At 37.7% G+C, this 23,535-nt stretch overlaps 1 protein-coding gene across 3 annotated transcripts in view; it reads left to right on the plus strand.

Moving 5' to 3' along the window:
- Window positions 1-23,535, plus strand: part of LOC127570286 (uncharacterized protein C7orf57-like) — a 59,051-nt gene that overhangs the window by 11,335 nt on the left and 24,181 nt on the right. For all 3 annotated transcript variants that reach the window (XM_052015668.1, XM_052015669.1, XM_052015667.1), the window contains exons 3-5: window positions 6,339-6,533; window positions 17,640-17,742; window positions 21,055-21,211. In XM_052015668.1, coding sequence (XP_051871628.1) covers window positions 6,339-6,533; window positions 17,640-17,742; window positions 21,055-21,211 — 455 coding nt within the window. The remainder of the gene's footprint in view (window positions 1-6,338; window positions 6,534-17,639; window positions 17,743-21,054; window positions 21,212-23,535) is intronic.

Raw genomic sequence — 23,535 nt, forward strand, 5'->3', positions numbered from 1 at the left:
CCCTGAAGTTAAAATCTTCAGAACTTGCTAGAAATTAAAAATTTCTGAGCTCAGTGATACGACTTGCACCAAAGCACCTTCCCTATTTCCAATTTATATATAAATGGACCTCCACTAGTGGCACTGTGGAGTACCATTTGAAGTTAGTGGCTACACAGTCTGCACTCTGCAGCATTAACCCGCTGCCTTTTTAAAATTTATGCCCCATTCATATTATTACATCTCAATCAAGTCAAGTTCTTTATATTGCAATTTCTAATTCCTGGATTGATTTGTTTCTGTTTGCACAATGTTATACTGACATATTGATTTATGTGCTGCAGTAAGCAATGGAGAAAGACATATGTAGCAGTCTTGAGTTCTAATATTGACTGCTTCTTAATCATGCCTGTCATGATTATTCTCTTTATTGAGGTTATGAATGAATCACATCATGGTAACAAAACAAATGCTAGTCACTGCAAATGCCTCAATTACACTCTAACAAGGAAAGTGCTGATTTTCAATTCTCCTGTCCTGCTGTGTGGTTGACTTTGGGAAATTTACATCCTTGTAAAGATGATTAAAAATCAAAATCTGTGAAGTTACAAATATTTTAGAAATATTACACATCAGCAAATTGCCTATTTTGATTCTTCAGAATGTCAGGCAATGAAAAATCCTTAAGTTTTGGAATACTTTCTGGGAGATACCAGTTAATACAAGTATATTTTTAAAATAAAAATATCTTGCTTGATTACTGTAGAAAACCAAACGTGGTCTCCTTGTGGCACACACCATTACAGCTGATAGGATTGCTTCCTCACAGCTCCAGTGACCCAATTTCAATCCTGACCTCTGGTGCTGTCAGTGTGGAGTGTGCATGTTCTCTCTGTGATTGCATGGGTTTCTTCTGGGTGCACTGGTTTCCTCCCATTTGTCAAAGATGTAGGTTGGTGGGTTAGTTGGTCACAGTAAACTGCCACTAGTATGTGGTGAGTGGTAAAATCTGGAGGGGAATTCATGGGAATGTGGGCAGAATAAAATAGAATTAGCGTAAATTGGCACTTGCTAGTCAATGCCAGCTTGGTGGGCTGAAGGTGTCTTTCTGTGCTGTATGATCTACGATTCAGCACTTTACTTGTGGCAGTTTTTCTTCTATTCCGTACTTTGCACATTCACATAATTAGAGATAGAAAAAATCAAAATAGAATACTATTTCCTTTTTCTATTTTTGTATTGTATTTTTAGAAATGCAATTTCTATTTTTTTGCCTTTTAAGGTGGTAAAATGCAGATAATTCATCTTGGCTTCCTCCTGAGATTCTCACCATTGATTCACTTCACATTCAGTGAACCCTGGATGCAACAAAAGCTTTGAAACTAGACAATATAGAGGCTGGTAAACTGATGGCTTACACTCCAGAATTTGCTGCAGCTGTAGTCCAGTTGTTACTGTTCAATTACAATACTGACATCTACCTGACAATGTGGAAAATTGCCCATGTATATCTCATAACAGGAGAAATCCAATGCTACACTCAATCAATTATTAATGGAAGGTATCATTGACAGTGGGTGTTCTGGTTGGCTACCGGTTACTAGTGGTGTTCCGCAGGGGTCGGTGTTGGGACTGCTTCTTTTTACTTTGTACATTAACAATTTGGATGATTTAGTAAATGGTTTTGTGGCTAATTTTGCAGACGACTCCAAGATAGGTGGAGGAGACAGGAAGGTTGCAGATAGTTTGGGAGAATGGGCAAGGAAATGGCAGACGAGATTCAATGTTGAGAAATGTGCCATTGTACACTTTGGAAACAGAAATAAACGAGCAGATTATTATCTAGATGGGGAGAAAATTCAAAGTACAGAAGTACAAAGGGACTTGGGGGTACTCGTGCAGGATACCCTAAAGGTTAACCACCAGGTCGGATTGGCAGTAAGGAAAGCGAATGCTATGTTGGCATTCATTTTGAGAGGTATAGTGTATAAAAGTAGGGAGGTGTTGATGACGCTCTACGGGGCACTAGTGAGGCCTCATTTGGAATACTGTGTGCAGTTTTGGGCCCCATATCTTAGGAAGGATGTGCTGATGTTGGAGAGGGTTCAGAGGAGATTTACAAGGATGATTCCTAGAATGAAAGGGCTTACATGTGATGAGCGTTTGTCGGCTCTTGGACTGTACTCACTGGAGTACCAAAGAATGAGAGGGGACCTCATAGAAACATTTAGAATGTTGAAAGGACTGGACAGAGTAGATGTGGTTAAGCTGTTTCCCTTGGTGGGTGAGTCCAAGACCAGAGGACACAATCTTAGAATTAGAGGGTACAGGTTTAAAACAGAGATGAGGAGAAATTTCTTTAGCCAGAGGGTAGTGAATTTATGGAATTCTTTGCCATGTACAGCAGTGGAAGCCCGATCATTGGAGGCGTTTAAGGAGGAGATAGATAGGTATCTAATTAGTCAAGGTATCAAGGGATATGGGGATAAGGCCGGAAATTGGGGCTAGAAAGGAATAGTTTTTTTTCCTTTAGCTCATGGAGCAGACTTTTTTCCCCCATTTCTCATTTTTTTTCTTTTTCTTTTTCCCTTTCTTTTCTTTGAAGAAGACTCAATGGGCCGAATGGCCTACTTCTGCTCCCTTGTCTTGTGACCTTGTGACTCCCTCATGCTGTTTGACAAACATTTGCTGTCAGTCTGGCAAGATGGACAATGCCCTAGGCATGTCCATATGCATCTGCACAGCCTTTACCCGAAGGCTGCACCATTCAATACTCATAAATAAGAACATAAGAAACAAGAGCAGGAAGAGACCTGTTTACCTTTTGAGCCCATTGTTCCTCTATTCAATAAGATCATGGCTGATCCAATCTTAACCTTGGTGCCACTTTCCTGGATTTTCCCCATATCCCTTGGCCCCCTTTTAGTCTGAATGTCTATCATTTATTGGCATGGCCTTTGCAATTCTCTGGGGTCAAAAGTCACAAAGATTCACAACCCACTGTCTGAAATAAGTAACCTCTTTTTCTGAAACTATGCCTCCTTGTTCTAGGTACGCCTTCTAGTTCTATGTACCCATACTAGGAATAACAACCTCTCACCATCTACCCTTTTAATCCCTCCTAGAATCATATCTTTCAACAAGATCACTTCTCATTCTTCAGTACCCTTCCAGTGAGAATAAGTCCAACTTGATTAACCTTTCTTTACTCACCAACTCTATCAATCCAGGAATCAAACTAATGGACTTTCTCTGCACGGCCACCAAATCAAACACATTCTTCCTTAAATTTGCGGGATTCATCTTGTATTGCATTATTAAAACTATTGCCATAACATCTGCTGTGAAAAACTGTTCCCTTAAATGTGAAGGCCAAGACTATATACAGTCTTCCAGGTGTGCTCACACCAGTGCTGTGTAGGGTTACATCAAAACCTCCCACTTTAAAATTCCACATCCTTGAAATAAAGGCCAACATTCCAGTAGCCTTTCTAATTATTTGCTGTACCTTGATGCCAATGTTTTGCTTTTCATGTACAAGGACCCACCAATCCCTTTACACTTTTGTTGTCTCATTCTATTTAAATAAAAAATTGCTTTTTCATTCTTCCTTCCAAAGTGGATAACTTCATATTTTCCCACATAATATTGTTTCAGCTTCCATTGCTTAACTATCCAAATCCCTTTGAAGGCTCTGTGTCCTCCTCACAACTTGCTAACCCACCTATTTTTGTATCATCAACAAATTTTGCTAGGGTACAGTTGGTCCCTTCATCCAAGTGACTTATATAGATTATAGATAGTTGAAGTCCCAGCACTGATCTCTGCACCAAACCAAGTATGATCCATTTATATCAACTCTGTTTTCTTTTAGTTAGCCATTCTCCTATGCATTCAATGTGCTAACTCCAACACAGCATTCTCTGAAGCAAATTGATGTAAAATCTTGCCCTCCAGGGAATTAGCACACTAACCGTTTCCAGACTAGGCTGGAGCCTCACATGTGAAAATTGTGCCTGTACGCCAACAATTACATTCTTGTATGTACCTGGGAGTGTGCTGGCGGGTAGGAGTATCAAGTGTAATAATACAATGTATTTTTTACCTATGCAGTTTTTGGTGTGTATGGAGAGGTTTGGTGGACCTAAGGCAGGGAGGGGGCATTGGATGTCGGTGATATCATCGAGCAACCAGGATCTTCTGTGATTCTGCAATACTAAAGGCAGAAAGGCAAATGGTCATGATATCAGGGATGCTTTTGAGGCATATTAATGCTTTTGAGGTAGGAGATATTGTAGATAAATAGAGGTCCATAAGGAAAGGACTGATTGGGCATGTGCATAGTGTTGCCTACAATGATTTCAGACCCTCCAGGGTCACTTGCTTTGTGGGAGTAGAGCCCATGATCACCAGCGTATGCTCCTCCAGTTGACTCTGCCACCAGTACTCAAAGGGGCATCCTACAGTTTTCTGCTACAGACATTGATTCCTAGCAAACTTCTCCTGCAATAGAGATAAATATGCTCCTGAATGTGTCCAAATATGCTTGTTTGAGAAGGCTACCATGGTGGAATAGCAGTTCTTAATAGCAGTTTGTGATGTATGTGAGTATCGAAGCAATGGCAAATATGTAAATGAAGCCAGCCTGGTATTGTTGAATGGGAATTGTGGGTGATATCACTAATCATGATCAGACAGAGAGACTATAACGTTTTTTCTGCACTGGGTTCAGGTCCATGGTATCTCATTCCTAGCATAGACCTCTTTTATCAATGCCTTCTATCGGTGTGTTATCCCAGTAAGGGAGGGAGGGGTGTTTGTTGGGGAAGACTGACAGCCAGTACATCTGGAGTAAAACACTACCTTGTGGCTTCCAATCTCTAAGACTATGATATCAAGATGAATCTGGGCACCTGTTCATTGCCCTGTGGTAGATCCATTGCAGCTGTTTGTTAAACCTGACATACCTGTAATGCTGCTTAATGACTAACAGCAGTGGTCACATCCCCTTGAAGAGCACTTAACTTGTGTTAATGGCAAACTTGATGCACAAGACACTTTAAATGCACATACCCTTTTGCATGAGCAGTACGGAAGAAAAAATACACCCAAGTAGGTCTGGGTCCACATTTAGCCCTTTTAAGGGTGACAGATTTTCTGGCCCTAGCACTGTTAATTTTTTGAAGAAAATGTAATTAAACTTGCCTAGAAACCTATTTCTGGTTGGCAACACTAAATTCCCTACTGTGTCTCAGCTGTCCATTCTACTTATTCAGTGGAATCAAATTTCAGAAACGGATAGTAGGCGCAACTGCTACAGTAGAACATGGTTAGTACTACTAATAAGAATGAATTACTAGGTATATTCCTTTGGTGTTTTTCTTTTTTATTTTGTCTGTTTTTAAGATATTAAGAATAAAGATCCAGAATTCAGTGTGTTTTTTTTACAGACTTGTGACAAAGAGAAAAATAATTAATCAAGATTTGTGCTTATCTTCACAAAGCTTCAATTAATACCAGCTAAAGGGAACAGTTTTTCACAGCAGATGTTATGGCAATAGTTTTAATAATGCAATACAAGATGAGTCCTGCAAATGGCAATGTTAAAATTATCAGGACCTGTTTCAGTGGTGTTGATTCGGGGATGAACCTTTCACCACAGAAAACTCCCCTACTCTTCTTCCAATATTGCCATGAGAAAATTTTCTGTATTCTTCAGAAGGTTAGTTTTACCTCAGTTTAACACCTGAAAGAGGGCATCTCTAAGCATGTAGCACACCTTCACATAGTATTGCAACATTGGCAGCCTATATTTTACACTCAAGACTCGAACGTGAAGCTTGAGTCCACAATTTCAGAAAGGTTGAGCTGTGTGAACTGGTTGGTGGCTACAACAATAATAGGATTGTTGCAAAATTTGCAGGGAATCACTAAAGCAGAACAATTGTTGGAATAACATTTTAATAACAGGATATTTATTGACAACAAAGAGTCAATTGATGAGTTGGAGTACCACATGGTACAGCAATCAGTTAATTACGTAGCAAAGTTAATCTACTCATAAAATTTTTTTTAAAGAGCAGACAAAACAGAAACTACATCAACTTCTTCCACTTAAGCAGGATAACTTCTCCATAAATAAATACTGATTAGATGATGGTTACATTTATGTACATGAAATTAACTTGACTGATGGGGAAAATGCCAAACCTAGAACATTTTGGCTGGCTAAATTCACATCACTACATATATCCATTTCATAAAGCTAGTTATAAAATTGTTTGAAGTATGTAATAAGTCAATTAGAGAAGAAATCTGACAACACTGCCACACATTGTAACGTTATTTGCCTTCTCTAGACTGGTTTTACCACATTCCTCGGAAACCAAACAAAACTGAAAAGAACCAAGTGCAGCTTCCACCCACTTCCCAGATCCCAGGTTTGAGTGACCTTGCAGAACCTCACAAGGAGATCACTTTTGACAGCCGCAGATTGTGGATTAGGGATACAGATTCAGATTATGTAAAGTTAGCCAAACAAGGAGGCAGGGCAGGTAAGAATTGAAGTCATTTTATTTGAAGTTTAATTGTGCAATTGTTTAACCCACTTGTGAGATATTTACAAATAAGAATTGTATTTCATTTATTTCATTACCATAGTTGGAAATTCACGATGATTTTTAAATTCTTCACACATCATTTGGTTAAGAACCTTTTGTATATTAAGTATGTGATGACTGAAATGTTTTCTAAATTTGTGAACAACTCTATTCACCAGTCGTAGAAAATAGGAAAAGAAGTATTGAATTTGATCTATCTATCTATCCTGGGAACTTAATACTTCACCAGTAGTTATATTTTGTGTTATCTTTAATTTGTACATAAAAACCAGGATGTAATTATAATTATATAACAGCTTCATTATTTCTGTCAATAACTCTTACCTATAATTTATGTGAAAATAAACTGATTAAAGGTATTACATTTGAACACCAGTTTTAAGAGGTGGTTTTTCCTTACTTTCCAATTATACTTGCCTCCTAGTACTGTAGTTAAACAACATTACAAACAGGAGAGTACAATTTATTTTAAAGATTTGAGAGTGTGTGTTGAAGTTTATTAGCGGCAACTAACAAAACTATTGGATGGTTTTGGTGACCAAAATTGAAATATAAAATTGGGTGACACAACTATTTTAGTGCTTAGATGACATGGTGATGAATCACATTTCATGAGTTTCTAATCTCGTCAGGGTAATTCAAGGACGAGTGAAGTTTGTTTTTTTGCATATTGGTCTTGGGGATGCCTGACCAACAATGTATACTCCTTATTTTCACTTTAGTCACTTCCATGTACAGGTAATTGTCCATGGGAGATTTGTCCCCTCTCCGTGACCTGCATCTCCTGCAACAAAAAGTTTGTCTTATTTGGTCCTCGTACTACAACTTTGCAGTTGTTTTCTGTGCCCTTGAGCATCAGTTGGTTCTCTGCTGCTCATGCATTAGAAGTCTATTCCTTAGAAATTGTAAAGCAATTGAACTGGGGCTAGTTCAAGGAAGAATAAGGTATTGAGTGCTGCCGAACAGGCCTTTCAAAATCAAAGTTCTTTCTTTTGCACAGTTTCCAGTGGCAGAACATGCAAAGGAAAACAGGTAAGTCCAAGGCTAGGTCCATGACTATGGTGTCCTGGAGGAGAGAGGCTCAGAGGTGGGGGGTGGGGGTGGGCAGAAATTGAAAGAGTTTTCTGGTCCAAACAGTAGGTAAACGGGAATGGGTCAGAGTGAAGGTTGGTTGCCACTGATTATGTTGGTGGGTGAGAGGCCAGAAATAATGTGGAGGAGATCAGTGTTCAGGATTGATGAGGGAGGTTAGGTTGGCAGGTTAGCAGGTGGGGGTAATTGAGGCTCACCAATTTTTTGGATGGGATGTGTGGGTGAAGATGGGGGGCGGGGGATAGTCAGGTGAAAGTCACAAATTTTGGAGGGTAGCCGTGTAGTACAGGAACAAGTGTTGTGGCTTTGTGGACAACATAAGCCATGTATACATGTGTGAATATCCCAGAGGTTAATGTGATCATGTGAGAAAAGAGGTTTCTAGTTTTTATAGATCTGCAAAGAACTGTATTCATCAATTAGTAGAAAGTGTACAAATAAAGAAGTGCCCACTATTGGTCTCCAGAGTGTATGTCCAATTCCTCTGTGGTGTGTCAAGTACAAGGAGGATCTGGAAGGAAAATTGTGTATTCTGTAGCTTGCAATAATTCCTTGATTTTAATTTCCTTTTATTCTTCATTAAAAATGAATCACAAAGCCCACAGAAATGTGGTTCTGGGCAGTCCAATTTCCAGGCATTTTCATTTGATCTGTTGATTAGAAGTTTTAAAAATGGGAAATATTTTTTGGATTCCTAACCATGAGAATATTTACATTCACTCATTCAAAGTGGTGTTTACTTTAATGCTGTGTTAGCTGTCTATTTTGTTTATCTGAGAAGTAGTTTAATCTGTGCTGCCTCAGTGTCAAAGCGGGACAGTCTAAATTGCAGACTGTATACAGAATCAGTCAGATTATTTTATACTGACATCATCAGCTGGTGAATTGCAACATTAAACATATTCTCAAAGGAACAGTGGAGTTTTGGCATTATTTGGGGGTTACAGAAGCATCTGTGATAATTTGCATTTGGCAAAAAGAGGAAAAAAATAGTATCAGAACATAAGTGCAGGATTGTGATAAAACTGTGTGAAAATTTCTCACCCAGCAGATGGCAGAATTGATCTACTGTAATTGAGGTAATTTTTTTTGTTCCCACAAAGAATGTGAAAACATATCTGTGTAAAATGCAGAGGATCATAGAATTATAATTCATTGCTTTCAGTCATTTATATAGTTACGTTGTTTTGAGCTGTATGTTCATTACACCAATTTTGTGCAATGCAAGGAGTTGGGGAAACAATATTTACAACTCCAAAATAGGCCTACTGAAAATGGTGTATGATGCTGATTTCTGTGTCGAAGGTCATGCTTCAGTCTCTTCAGTGTGTGAAGTTGGATGAAATGGTAATATCTAGCAACCAGTCCTTTTAGTCTGTTGCATCTGATCTGTCCACTGAATTGGAGAAATTTAAATCCTAAATTGGATGACCTGGATGATTTTAGATAAATATTAGGGCAAGTCCTTATCCCTGTCAAGATACCTGCTAAACTGTAAATGTATACCCGTCATATCCATGATCTTACAATGCAGCTTATAGAGGACTGGGTGCTTCCTTCTGGGAGACTGAACAGAAAGTTAACCAATTACATATGTGATATTTATTGGATTACAAATTCAGTGTTGGTGAGAGAAAGAAGCTCATGGAATTATTAAACAATGTGAAATACTGGGATGTCCAGTAGGTTCAACTAATCAGTAAATTCAGATGACCATTGTTTGGGTAAATGATTTTCTATTGTATGTATGCATATATATGTACTGACCATTGAACTGCCTGAAAGACTGCAGCAAAACTGGAGGTTATGATGAAATTCAGGAGGAGAAATTCAGGAGGAGAAATTTAGGAGTCTATCATAGTCAATCAGATCATCACTTTTTTCAGCTGTGCAGATGAAATACAAGGAAGATCATTACAGCATTTTGATTTCTAAATCTTGCTGATGAGAATTAGCCACCTACCTGTGGACTCAAAGGAGGTTATTTTGGCTAAAGGGGGAAATCAGGTGCTAAGTGGACTAACAAGACATAGTGTAAGTTAATTAAGGAATTAATTTTGATGCTAATTGATGATTACCATGTTTGATCTTGCTAAAACAGACATTTACAGGTTTGACATTCAAATATTGATTAGACACAAATTTTGTGAAGTGCTGCTTTTTTGCCTTCAATACTCATCACGTTTTATGTAAAACCGAGGCAGTAAATATTTAAACTTCTTTTGAATATTTCACTAATTAGTATAATTTACTTAAATTCTTACACCAAACCGAAAAGTAGATTTAAAATGCAGAAGTTACCAAATACGTGGCAGCAGTTGTTCAGTGGCAGATTTTCAAAGTCATGGCGATTTAGTATTGGGGTGGAGAGGGCAGAGGGGGGATCACAGGGTGGGGGCTAAGCAAGCAGGTGCTTGAGGTGGCTGATAGGCAGGTAATTTTTGGAGGAAATTAGGTAGATTGTTGATCAGGGTGGTGAGCTGGGTATATAGTGGGAGGGGATTGTTGAGCAGGTGCTAATAATAGTTGAGATTTAAAGGGTTAAAATATAAAACCATCTGAATGGGGGTACTCAATAAAGAAAAATTAGTGAATCTTTAATATCAAGTAAGATATGACAAAGCAGATTATGTGATTGTCATGTGGGAGTTTGTGGGCAGCAAGGTTATCTTGATTGAATATCTGCAGTAGAGACTTCAACTTTGAATTTAACTCGCTCAGTGAGCTGATATGTGAACCAAGGATACTCCAATGCATAAGGGAGAGGAGAGATCAGGGATAATTTGTTGTAGACCTCAGCCATCCCTTGCAATGAGGGAACAGAAAATAGCTGTTGAAATTGACAGTATACAGAATAAGAAGAAACCACGTGAGATAAAGAACAAGGATCCACAGAAATCATTCCAATCCAATAATTACAATGTACTTGTTATCAGTTGGAAGGACTGGCAGAATAATGATCATGACATCTTGGAGTGAGCATTGGTATCTAAAGGGGAGACAAAGAGGGAAAACACAATGTGGTGGTTAAAAAGGAACTCAATAATTAAGGAGGACAAGTAGAATCCTTTGAGAGTCCCTGAGGGATGGTACCAGGGTGAAGGACATCTCAAACCAGCTTGAAAGGATATTGAAGAAAGAAGGAGAGAATCTAATCTTTGGGACCAGCAGCATAGAAAGCATGAAGTAAGAGGTCTTGTTTGGAGAGTAACAGGAGCTAGGAACGGGATCCCAAATGTTCTAATCTATAAATCTTACCTGAGCCATGTACAAATTGACAGGGATAAGAATATAAAGATAAGGAGCATGTGGCTAAAGGAGTCATGTGGGAAAGAGGAGTTCCTTTAGAATTCTAGAATTTCAGTGTCATAGGGCAATGTCTCGAACACTGGAGGGGGAGACGTAGCCTGATTAATTATGTTTGAAATTACTTTACTGATGATGGAGGATATAACTAGAGGTAATCAGGCAGTGAAGACTAAATAAAATATTTTAAAATCCTTTTAAGGTGTGTGGTAGTTGTGGAATGTTAAAATGTATAAATATAGAGATTAAACAAGCATGCAGCAAAGGCTGAGTGATTTTAATGGGGGAGTTCTAACTTTCATATAAATCAAGATTAGCTCAAGTAAAATTAGCTTCTCCCTGAAAGAAAATAAATTTCCTAAATTTGTTTCTGCAACAGTATATCTGAGAACCAACAAAGGGTCAGTCTATATAGATTTAGGTAATAGCTCAACAGTTGATCATAATATGATGGAGTTCAATGCAGTAATTGAAATGGAGAAATATGAAAATGGTAATTAACATTCTGGATATGAATAAGGCTGACTTCCATGTGATAGTGCATGTAAACTGGGCAAATCTGCTAAGAACGGGTCAGTAGATGTTCCAAAAGGATGCTTTATGTCTAAAGGATGAGGGTTGTACTTACAAAACAAAATAGCCATGAGTAAATAAAGTATGAGACAACAGTTTTTAAAAAAAATACCAAAGATGAAATCCAGCATGGATCTAGGCAAAACATGATGATGCTGGAGGAACTCAGCAGGCCAGCAGCATCCGTGGAGAAAAGCAGGCAGCCAACATTTCTCCACGATGTTGCCTGGCCTGCTGAGTTTCTCCAGCATCATCGTGTTTTTCATCTAGATTCCAACATCTGCAGTCCTTTGTTTTTCTATAAATGTAGGCAAATGGAAAAGATGAAAAGAACAAATGTTGGCAAAATGGAAGTATATAAAGAAACTTGCAAAGGGTACAGTAAAATTGCAACAATCCACAATCTGACCATTCAGAAATGCCGAGGGTTCAGTAACAGTTTCACATTTTCTCACCTTGTACTCCCTTTAGAAGATCTTTGCCCATACACCTGATCTCTTTATATCCCTTTGTAGCCTCCTATATCTTCTTCATAATCTACCTTCATACCATCCTTGTGGTATCAGCAAATTTAGCAACTATACCTTTTTGTATCCACACCCAAGATATTTAGATAAATTGTAAAATGTTGGCACATGTTATATCTTCTCAACAAGATAAAGAACCATTTATGTTAAACAGCCAATCTTTTATTCAGACCAATATGTTACCTTGTACATTGTGAGCTTTTATTTTCTGTAATAGTCTTTATTGCTGCACCTTATCAAATGCCTTCTGGAAATATGAGCTCTTGATAGTCCATTGCTTCTCCTTGATCCACAGCATGTTATTTTTTAAAGAACTCCAATTAATTGGTCAAACATGATTTCCCTTTCACAAAGCTATGCTGACTTTGCCTGAATACCTTAAATTTTTCTAAATGCTTTGCTACATCTTTAACAAGATGTTCTACCATTTTCTCCCCAATAGGTGTTAAGCTAATTGGTCTGTAGTTTCTTGTCTTCCCCTTTTTGAATAAAGGAGTTACCTTTACTATTTTCCAATCTAATGAACCTTTCACAAATCTTGGGAATTTTGAAAAGCTAAAACCAAAGTGTCAAATATCTCATCAGCCACTTATTTTAAGATCCTTGGATGAAGTTTATCAGAATATGGAGAATCATAAGTGTTCCGGCCTAATAATTTTCTCAGCACCAGCTCCTGTGATTGTAATTTTCTTTAGTTCCTCCTAGATTTTTGATCTACAGCAATGTTACTTGTATCCCATGAAATGGAAACTGATGCAAAATTCCTGTTTAATTCCTCTGCTTTCTCCTTGTTTTCCATTATTAATTTCCCACATTCTGTGGAACCAACACTCACTTTGTTGACTCTATTTTGGAAATGGTGAAATATTTTTTAAACCACCAGAGCCTGTTTCCTTAAAGAACTGACCAAGAAATAAGACTTCTACCATTGCTTTAACAGGTTTGGGATTTTTTTCTCTATAGAAATTATGACCATCTGTTTCTAGCTCTATCTCATACTCCAACTGTTTTTCTCTTTTTATTAATCTTTCAGTTATTTGTTGCATTTTTGGTATTCTGTCCAGCTTTCTGACCTGATACCTGTCTTTGTGCAATTATATGTGCTTTCCTTAAGTTTTATGCTACCTTTAACTTTTTTAGTCAACCACAATTGATATGTCCTATCATTGGGATTTTTCTTCCTCGTGGTTCTCTATTCTGCAGTTTCTGAAAGGTACCCTAAGTGTCTGTGACTGCATCTTGACTGACTGATCCCTTAACGTAATTTGCCAATTCACTTTAGCTGGTTCTTCATTCAAGCCCTCATAATTACTCTTAATTTAAATTTAAAATGCTAGTCTTGGACCCTTTCTTCTCTCCCTCAAACTGAATGTAAAATTCAATCATAATATGACTGCTGATACCTAGAGATATATTCATGACGAGGTCATTAATTAATTGTATCTCATTGCATGATAGTCTATCTAGTGTAGCCTGCTGTCAGGTTGGCTCCAGAATGTGCCGTTATAAGTAACTATTCTGAAAACACAATGAACTCCTCATTTAGGCTATCTTTGACCATCTGATTTTTTTTTCAGTCTATATAGATATTCAAAGATAATTCAAATTCCCATGATTATCGCCTTTCTGACAATCTCCCATTATTTCTTCCTATATACTCTATCCTACTATGTAGTTACTATCAGGGGGCCTGTACACCATTTCTGCAAGTACCTTTTGGTTTTAACTAACAAATCCACTTTCTCACCTTTCTTTACTTCCATTATAGTCTTAGCTATGGTTGCATACCTCTCCATATTCAAGTCCCAATCTATATCATCCTGCAGTCTTGTCTCTTAGATCATACTTATTCTATTTGCACTCTCACTTCGTTTTGTTTTGAATGCCACACACACTCAGATACCAAGCCTCTAGTTTTGACTTCTTATTAGAGAAGTATTCTACCACGACCCAACTGTTGATTTATAAAATTCTAACATGATCTCTGAACTCTTATATTCTGTGCCCCAGACAATAAATGAAAGTATCCCATACACCTTCTTCATTACCATTTCTACATGTCTTTTTGCCACCAGGGATTTGTGGGCATGCATTAGAGGTTCTCTCTGCTTCTCAGAATTCCCTCATTTTATTTGTTCTCTGTGAATATGATAACTTGCACAGCTTTAGTTTGACTTCCATTTGCCACCTTTCTGCTGATCTGATCAGTTATTTGATAGCTTCCTCTAATCCAAATCTTTCTTTCTCACTGCCAACAACACACCTTTTGCGTTATCTGGAAATTTCATAATCACTGTTTCTACTTTTAGGTCAAAATCGTGGGTATAAAGCTCAAAGTATAAAGGATTTATTATCTCTACAAATCCTACTTAAACTGCTGTCTAATTTTATTCTTTGTTAATTGGCATTGAGCCAAATTTAAATTTAATATTCTTTTGTTTATTTTCTATGGATTCACCACATGGAACTTTATAAAAAGCCTTGCTAAAATTGATGCAGACTGCATTTAATACACTATCCTCATAAATCATTCTTGTTATTGCCTTATAAAAACTCACTTGTATTGGACATGATTTTCCCTCAAAAATTCCATGTTTGATTATTTTTGATTGATCTATGCCTTTCTAAATGATAATTCATACTGTCTCTCAGAATGTTTTCCAATGATTTGTCCACCAGGGACCTTGTTAGCTTAAGTAATCTGTAATTACTTGCTGTATCTCTTTCTTTATTTTTAATCAACGATATCATGTTATCAGTCATCCATCCTTCCAAAACCTTGCCTGTAGCAGATAGGATTGAAACATTATGGTTAGAGCTACTGCTGCTTTTCTCACTCTCTTCTCTTAATGGCCTGGTGATTTAACTATTTTCAAAGATAAGAAACACTAAAGTATTTCATTGCTTTCTAACTTTATATCACACAATAATGTCTGCATGGATACCTTCCTTAGTGAAGATAAATGCAAAGCATTCATTAAGAACCACATGTACATTTTCTGTCTCTATAAGTGGGTTACATAAGTTTCTCATAATAAGTCTGGGCCTTGGTCTTTATTTACCTGCCTCTAGTTTGATTCGTTATCTGGTCTGCTTTTGTTTCTAACCCCATTTTACTCAGTAATTTCAGGCTTCGATCTTTATTTACCTGCATTTATCCTTCCATCTGATGTTGCTGCCTTGCTCAATGCCACTTCCCTGATGCTGCCTTGTCCTCTGATAACCCCACACTCACATCACTTGACTGTAGGCCCAATCCTCTCTAGTTCCAAAATCTACCAGTGATAGCTCTACCACTTTCAGCAGCAGTTCTGACCTTCATTAACCAGATAGGTATGTAAACATGGTAATAACCAGGGCAATCCTAGCCTCAGAAATATTTGTTTTATACTATCCTCCCTCTCCCACATCCTCTGCAATTTAAAACTAACCTGTTTTCTCTGTTCCACTGAAGGGTCATTGGCCTGAAGTGTTAACTCTGTTTCTTTTTCCATTGATGCTGCCAGACTTCCTGAGTGTTTCCAGCATTTTCTGTTTTTTTTAATTTCAGATTTCCATCTTCTGTAGTGCTTTGATTTTCCACCACCAGTTCTCTAACTCCATCTCCCTCCCCCCACCCTGTCACTATCCATGCTCCATCTGACTCCCTCTGCTGATGCCACAATAGCAAAGCCTTGGGTTTTAAATACAAAAGAATTTGAGTACAGTAGCTGGGGAAGCTCATATAAAACTGGAATGGGGCCCCACCTTTTAGATTTATGTGCCTTTAAATTTTGTAATCCAGAAAACTTCAGCAAATGTTGAAAGAACCAAGGATATGAAAGAAAGAAGACAGTGCCAAGATTGAGGCACAGGCACCATTGAAGTTTCATCTGATAAAACAGAGCAGTTAACCAAAGTTGCAGTCTTTTCCCATTAGAATCTCCTTATTGGCTGGACTTTGTCTCTAATACCAATAATTGGGAATCTGACCACACCTACCTCCATATTTATTTCATCTGGCCACAACCAGGAAGAAAGGATATATTAATTTCCACACCTCTCAGAATGTTTTAATATGTACTAGCTGCTGATCTTTATTTGAACTTAGAAACTTCTGACCTTGTAAGTTTTTATAGGTATCCCTATACCCCATTAGCCACACTCAAATACCCACCTCTTTTGCTGGCACTGAGCACACTAGTATTGGCATCAAAAGCAGTGACTAAAATGTGTGGCTGAGATAGGTATAATTCCTTTTGAATATGCAAGTAAGCAGCCTCTTTTACTAAATTGGTTTGCCCTGAACATACTTAATATAAGTTGAACACAATTTCTATTTTCAATTTTAATCCACTAGTAGTGAACTCCAATGCTTTGTTTAGCATAAAGATCATGGATTCAATTTTCAGACCACTCAATTAGCCAGGGCATTAGCTTGGGTGCTGCTTTAAAAAAAAGGAATATATAACTGATAAAGTGGGATTACTTAGATTCTTCCATTTTAGCAATGAATACTACACAAATGATCTACTTTCACTTTGATAAAATAAAAATATTGCTGACTAGCCCATATTTAGAGATATTACACTGTAGTATCCTTTATTCCAATGTGAAAAAGTAAAAGTAATTTACCACAAGATATTTTTCTTTTAACTTTAATCACAAAGGAAAATGTTCCCAAATGTTGTGCATGCAATTTAAACCCAGAATTACATATACTGCATAAGCAAAACATATTTTCTAACCTATGTATGTGATTTAGAGTCAGAAATGCAGCTGAGAAATTGTGGAGGAAATACTGTAAAGTTTTGGATAGTTGAGTTGGAAATAGCAAATTGTAGACCATTTCAATGGACATATTTCTTGCAGTCCGAGGTCAGTTTATCCCCTCATTTGCACCTTAATTTTACTCAGCGTTCTTGCAGTGCCGAGGTTTTGCATCCATATTCCTGCCAAAGAATGAAGGAAGTTCATGTCTTCCCATTATTTACTATGCACTTTTCTTCCTAGCACTATTTAAAATAAGTATTTGAATTAAAGTGCAGGTGTGTGGAAATGGACCGAGTACATGCTGTCCAATGACTGCTTTTCTGATGGAAGAGGGCATTTTTGGATGTTAAGTAATACACTGCAGTCAAGAAGTGTACTTGAACATTGACAATGGGCATTTCGACAAGATATTGTAGGGTTGCCAGTTTCTATGAAAAATGATCCAAAGAAAGAAAAGAAATAATTAGCAAGGGCAAGAAGTTAATGTTCCTTAACTAATAACAGAAAACTAGAGGACAGATTTTCTAGCTGCATTGGATTCTGAAAAGAAGAACATCAGGGAGGGAGGAAACTTATCCAATTTGCTTTTTATTAATTAATGGGATGAAAAATTAGCAGTTCTTTCCTATGGCTGTTTAATTTGCCTCAAGATCCAAGCCACCTAAATGTTGGATCCAGATTTCACTTTAGTCAGGAAAAAAAACCTCAACATTTAAGAAGTGTTTTCATTTTTAAGAGAATATTTTTGCTTCTAACTGAACTAAAAATCTTCTGTACATACAATACACAGATTTGCTGAAGCATTATTCTCCTCCTCTAAGGAAGTCACCCCCAATTCCCTGCTTACAACCAGAATGGTTCACACATGCACCACCATCCACCAAGACCAAGGAGTAAGTATACATGTATTTCCATTTGCAGTTTTTTGAACTTGAATTGTGCATGTTGTGAAGTTCAGAATATTTTGGATGAGTAAAGGTTAAAATCTAACATTAAGATAGGTACTTGTTGGTTGAAATATTAACCCTTTTTTAGACAGTTTTGCAAAGATGTGCAATATTTAATGCATGCACCATCAGATGTGGAAAACATGAGTGTTCTCACACATCGTAGCTTCAGTAATCAAGAAGTTATCTAGCTGTCCTTTTTGAATGGAGCAAGTAACAGCACTAAGAAGTAAACAAATCCCCAGGATAAATCTGTTTCTATTCTAGAGTTTTAGAGGAAGCAGATGAGAACAATGCAGATGATTTCAATATAATCTTCTGAAATTTACTTGATTCTAGAGCCATTCCTTTAGATTAGAGAGCTGACATCACTACTGAAGAAAGGTGTGGGAAAGAAGCCAGAGATATTAGACAAGTTAGCCTAACATCCGTTAACCCCGGCACCAACATAATTTTGCAAGGTTTCCAAGGGTGAATAGCAAAAAAGTGCAGATGCTGAAATTCCAAAACAAAAACAGAAAATTCAGAAAATACTCAGCAGTTGAATATGTACATGTCATTGGTGAGATCTCACTTGGAGTATTATGTGCAGTTCTGGTTGCCCAGCTATAGAAAGAATGACATTAAGCTGGAAAGGGTACAGAAAAGATTCACAAGGATGTTACCAGGACTGGAGGGCTTGAGTAATAAGGATAGGCTGGGAATTTTTTCCTGGAGCATAGGAGGCTGAGGGGTGACCTTACAGAGGATCATGAGGGGCATAGATAAAAACACTATGATGCTGGAGGAACTCAGTGGGCCAGCCTGCATCCGTGGAGAAAAGCAGATGGTCAATGTTTCGGGTCAGGACCTCTCTTCAGGATGTTATCTTCAGGACACGGGTCCTGACCTGAAATGTTGACCACCTGCTGAGTTCCTCCAGTATCATTGTGTTTTTAATCTAGATTCCAGAATCTGAAGTCCTTTGTTTCTTCAGGGGCATAGATAAGGTGGATGGTCACTGTCTTTTTCCCTAGGTAGGGGATTCTAAAACTAGAGGGCATAGATTTAAGGTGAGAAGGGAAAGACTTAAAGGGGATCTGAGGGCCAACCTTTTCACACGGTGGCGGATATATGGAACTAACTGCCAGAGGTGGGTATAATTAATGTTTAAAAAATATTTGGACAGGTACGTGGATAGAGAAGATTTAGGGATATGGGCCAAAGATGGGCAAATGGGACTGCCTTGGATAGACTGCTTGGTCGGCATGGACAAGTTTGGCTGAAGGGCCTGTTTCTGTGCTGTATGACTCTGACTCTAAGTCAGGCAACTTCTGTGGAGAGAGTTGATGTTTCAATTGCTTAATGCCATGTAACAGAACTACATATTTAAATTTCCAGGTAGGCATATCCTGCAATGTCGTCGATGGGCTTTAATCAATAGTTCCAGAAAGGGCAAGGTTATGCCTACTGTTAAAATCTTGGCAGCAATCCAGACCATAGCTGCAGCAAAATTTAGACTTTGGTGCAAGCTATCAATGACTGCCAGTAGAGGGAATGAGTCTTTCCAATTCTTTTGTCCCTTACACAAGTTCAACTTGTGATTTACAAGACGTGCGAATTGGATTCCTTAACCAGATAGCTTTATTGAGTTTGTGTGTTACACTATCAATAAAATACTATCTGTATAAATATTATCAATAGTCTTACCACTATTACAAGTCTCTACTCTGCTTTCAAATCACTTAAGTTATTACACTCACAAATTGTAAATTAGCTGATATTTTCTGTATATGATTATCCTTCAGATAAATAGTCTGGCTCAAATGTACTTTCTTGAGACAACTTCTCCAATTGCAGTGCTGATGTTCATATCTCCCAGTCTTTATCCTTATCTTCCACCACTGTGGGAGCAAGGGCAGCTATGTTATTTGTTCCTGGTTGGCCACTGAGGCTGCACTCTTCTGGTGCAGTAATTACTGCATGCACCATGTGCTCCTTTCTTTGTTGCTCTTTTGTCACGTCGACAGAGATTGTTACCTTATATGAAAGTATGTGTCTTTGATAAATCCATGGTCCCAAGTTTATTTGTCTAAATTGTCCTTCACTACTGAAGAGGTATGTTTAGATTTAATAGAAAACAGAACAATTCAATTTTCCTGCTTATTAATTTTCCACAGCTATACTTTTCCTCTGAGAGTTTTTTTTTCACTTCTACATTTAACAGTTTAAATCTACGAGAATAACTAAACACAGCTGACTAAATTCAGCACTGGACTGTAAAAAATATATAGCTAATGACAATACTATTGCATTGCTCAGTAATTATGTATGCACTTGACTCATGGTCCAATTCACTGACTGCTAGAAATGGATTTCTCCTTATACTGTAAAATTCCATTAATTTGGCATACTCGGGACTGTGGTAGTGCCAGAATAGCAGATTTCCTGGATATTATTTCTATTAATACCCTAACACATTTTTAATTCACTTTTTTAAGATGATGCACAGTATAGTAATACATTTTCAGTGCACCAGCTTCCATTTCCACTTACCAGGGCCCTGGTTTGTTAATGGGAACACAGGAATCCCAATGCATTAAAAAAAAGAGTGGGCATGAATGGAGGCCCCAGTTTGTTAGAGGGAATGCATGAATCAGAGCACCGGTGTTAACGGGAGTGTGGAAAACAGGGCCCTGGCAAGTGGAAATCAAATGCAGGAATGCCCCCAAATGGCACCTAGTGAGCCAGATGCCAAACCCATCAGGATTTCTGAATGGTCAGGCAGCAGATTTTTGGAGTTTTCCTCTATGTTTTCTTAAGTGAAACCTCTCATTTTTGACATCATCTTTGTGAATTAGCCTTTAACCTCTTCTTCACAACCCTGGTATTTTCCTGAGGTTTGGACCCCCAAATCAAGGTTTCACATGAGTTCAGCAGTACCCTTTTGCTTTTACTTAATACATCATTTATAAAGACTGGGATCTTAGGTGCTTTCATTAAACTTTCAACAATTTATTCTCCTATTTTAAGGATAACCATTAAATGCTGGCCAATTATTGTTCACTTAATATGGATATAGCACTAATTATAGTTTTAATGTATAGTGCAGATTTAAGCTTGAACAAATAGACACTTGTTAGTTTTCATAAGACTGGATATTTAAATGTTATAGTGTTTGCTATGCCCTGGAATATGTCAAAAATATAGAGAAATGGTATGAAAGTATTGCTTCATAAAGCTATCATATCAACAAGTTGAATGTCACTTTACTTACAGGGTCCCTAAATGGTATTTGCCTGAGTACATGGTTCATGAGGAGTTTATTCCAAGCTCTTCTGACAACAAGTCTGAAAGAATACTTCATGATTCTGATAAGACAACATTGGAAAAAGAGGCAGAAGACAACGAGAAGGAAAATGAAGCAAAAGTAAAGGTACCTAGTATTTAGCAAGCTCCATGATAATTTCAACACCATTTATCTGGATAATTCCAAGTCAAAATAAATAAGGAACACAGATTAGTTTATGCTATTTTAGTAACAGGATGTCATTTCCATTATTGATCAGCTGAGATCCGAACATGCTAATCTGGTTTGATATCTAAAAAGTAACTACTCTGCACACAAGACTGAAAAATCTTGAAGTGACATGCATCAACGAGGATGATCTACCTCTCTTAAAAGACGTATTCTTTTGTTGCATTTTATTCTCATGATTCATGCTCTCATTTATTTCTCAAATTTAGCAATTAAATATTGATTTAATCCAGTCCAATCCAGACAGGATTTGATAGCCTATCTGTTTTGCACTCTGCCTCATTGACTTTCTATTGAAGTGAATGGGGAGTAAAATCAGATGGGGGTACAAAGAGATTTGTTCAGAAGTGAAGTGCTATTATCTCACACAATTTCTTTCTATGAGTGATATTGTCCATTCAGCTGTTCACTGGATACATATTTCCAACATTATAATTATAAACATGTAGAGGTGTCAACCCACTTTTTATTTGTGATATTTTTCAATCAACTATTCTTTGGGTAACTCATTTTCATCAATAACATTATTAAGTGTAAAGGTGTCAACCCAGTGCATTCCTATTTCCCAAATCTTACAAACAATTAGACTTAAAACTCTGGACAACCCTAATCACTACCTCAGTCTAAGTCTAAAACAAATCGCCTCTAGCAATGTCAACAAAGAACTCATGACTTTGAAATAATGGTATTTCAACGTAAGGTTCACAAACTCTTGTCAAACCAAGTAAAGTGAAAATAATGGTATTATCGATTATACTTAACTTCCAAGTATACTTTGAGAACCACTAATCTTTGTTACAAAAATTCAAAATTCACTTGGAAATAGAGTGTACAGGTCCTCCTTTTAAATGCTGGCCAATTATTTTCACCTAATCTAGATAGAGAATGGATTATAGCTTTAAAGTATAGTGCAAATTTAAATTTAAGGAAGCAGACACTTGTCAATTTCTATAGGACTGGATACTTAAAAGTAAATTGGTTAAATTAAATTGGTAAATTGGTTTACTATTGTCACGTACTGAGGTACAGTGAAAAACTTGTCTTGTATACTGTCCATACAAATCATTTCATTACAACAGTGCATTGAGGTACTACAAGGTAAAACAATAACAGAATGCAGAATAAAGTCTTACAATTACAGAGAAAGTGCAGGTAGACAATGAGGTGCAAGGCCATAACGAGATAGATTGTGAGGTTAAGAGTCCATTTTATCGTACTAGGGGACCATTCAATAATCTTATAACAGTGGGATAGAAGCTGTCCTTGAGCCTGGTGGTACATACTATCAGGCTTTTGCATCTTCTGCCTGATGGGAGAAGAGAGAATGTCCAGGGTGGGTGAGGTCTTTGATTATGTTGGCTGCTTTAGCAAAGCAGCGAGAAGTATAGACAGAGTCCATGGAGGGGAGGCTGGTTTCCGTGATGAGCTGAGCTGTGTCCACGCTCTCTGCAGTTTCTTGTGGTCACGGCAGAGCAGTTGCCACACCAAGCCATGATGCATCCAGAAAGGATGCTTTCTATGGTGCATTGATAAAAATTGGTGAGGGTCAAAGGGGACATGCCAAATTTCTTTAGCCTCCTGAGGAAGCAGAGGCATTAGTGAGCTTTCTTGGCCATGGCATCTATGTGATTGGACCAGGACAGGCTATTGGTGATGTTCACGCCTCTGAACTTGAAGCTCTCAACCCTCTCAACCTCAGAACCATTGATGTAAACAGGAGCATGTGCACTGCCCCCCTTTCTGAAGTTGATGATCAGCTCTTTTGTTTTGCTGACATTGAGGGAAAGGTTGTTGTCATGACATGTTGAGATACAGCCCACTATGGTGGTATCATCTGCAAACTTGTAAATGGAATTAGAGCAGAATCTGGCTACACAGTTGTGAGTGTATAGGGAGTAGAGTAGGGAGTTATAATGTTCGCTACGCCCTGGAATAGTGGTCACAAATATAGAGAAACGGTATGCAAGTATCGATTCATAAAGCTATCCACCGTTTGCCTGTTGGAAATGTACCTGTGAACTGAGTACCCACCCACCAGAAGATGCCTGCAGCAGCTGGCAAATCCATCCTGCTGGTCTCCCAAAGGCTCGCTCATATGTATGGACTTTATGTAAATTAGGTGTTTGTAAACTAGGGAGGACATGTAAATCACACTAAAATAAGTCTGGTTTGAGAGAGAACTCTAGCCATTGATGGTTCCACTGTTGTATTGCAAAACAATA

This window comes from Pristis pectinata, chromosome 5, assembly GCF_009764475.1.
Source record: "Pristis pectinata isolate sPriPec2 chromosome 5, sPriPec2.1.pri, whole genome shotgun sequence".
NCBI classification, from domain to species: Eukaryota; Metazoa; Chordata; class Chondrichthyes; order Rhinopristiformes; family Pristidae; genus Pristis; species Pristis pectinata.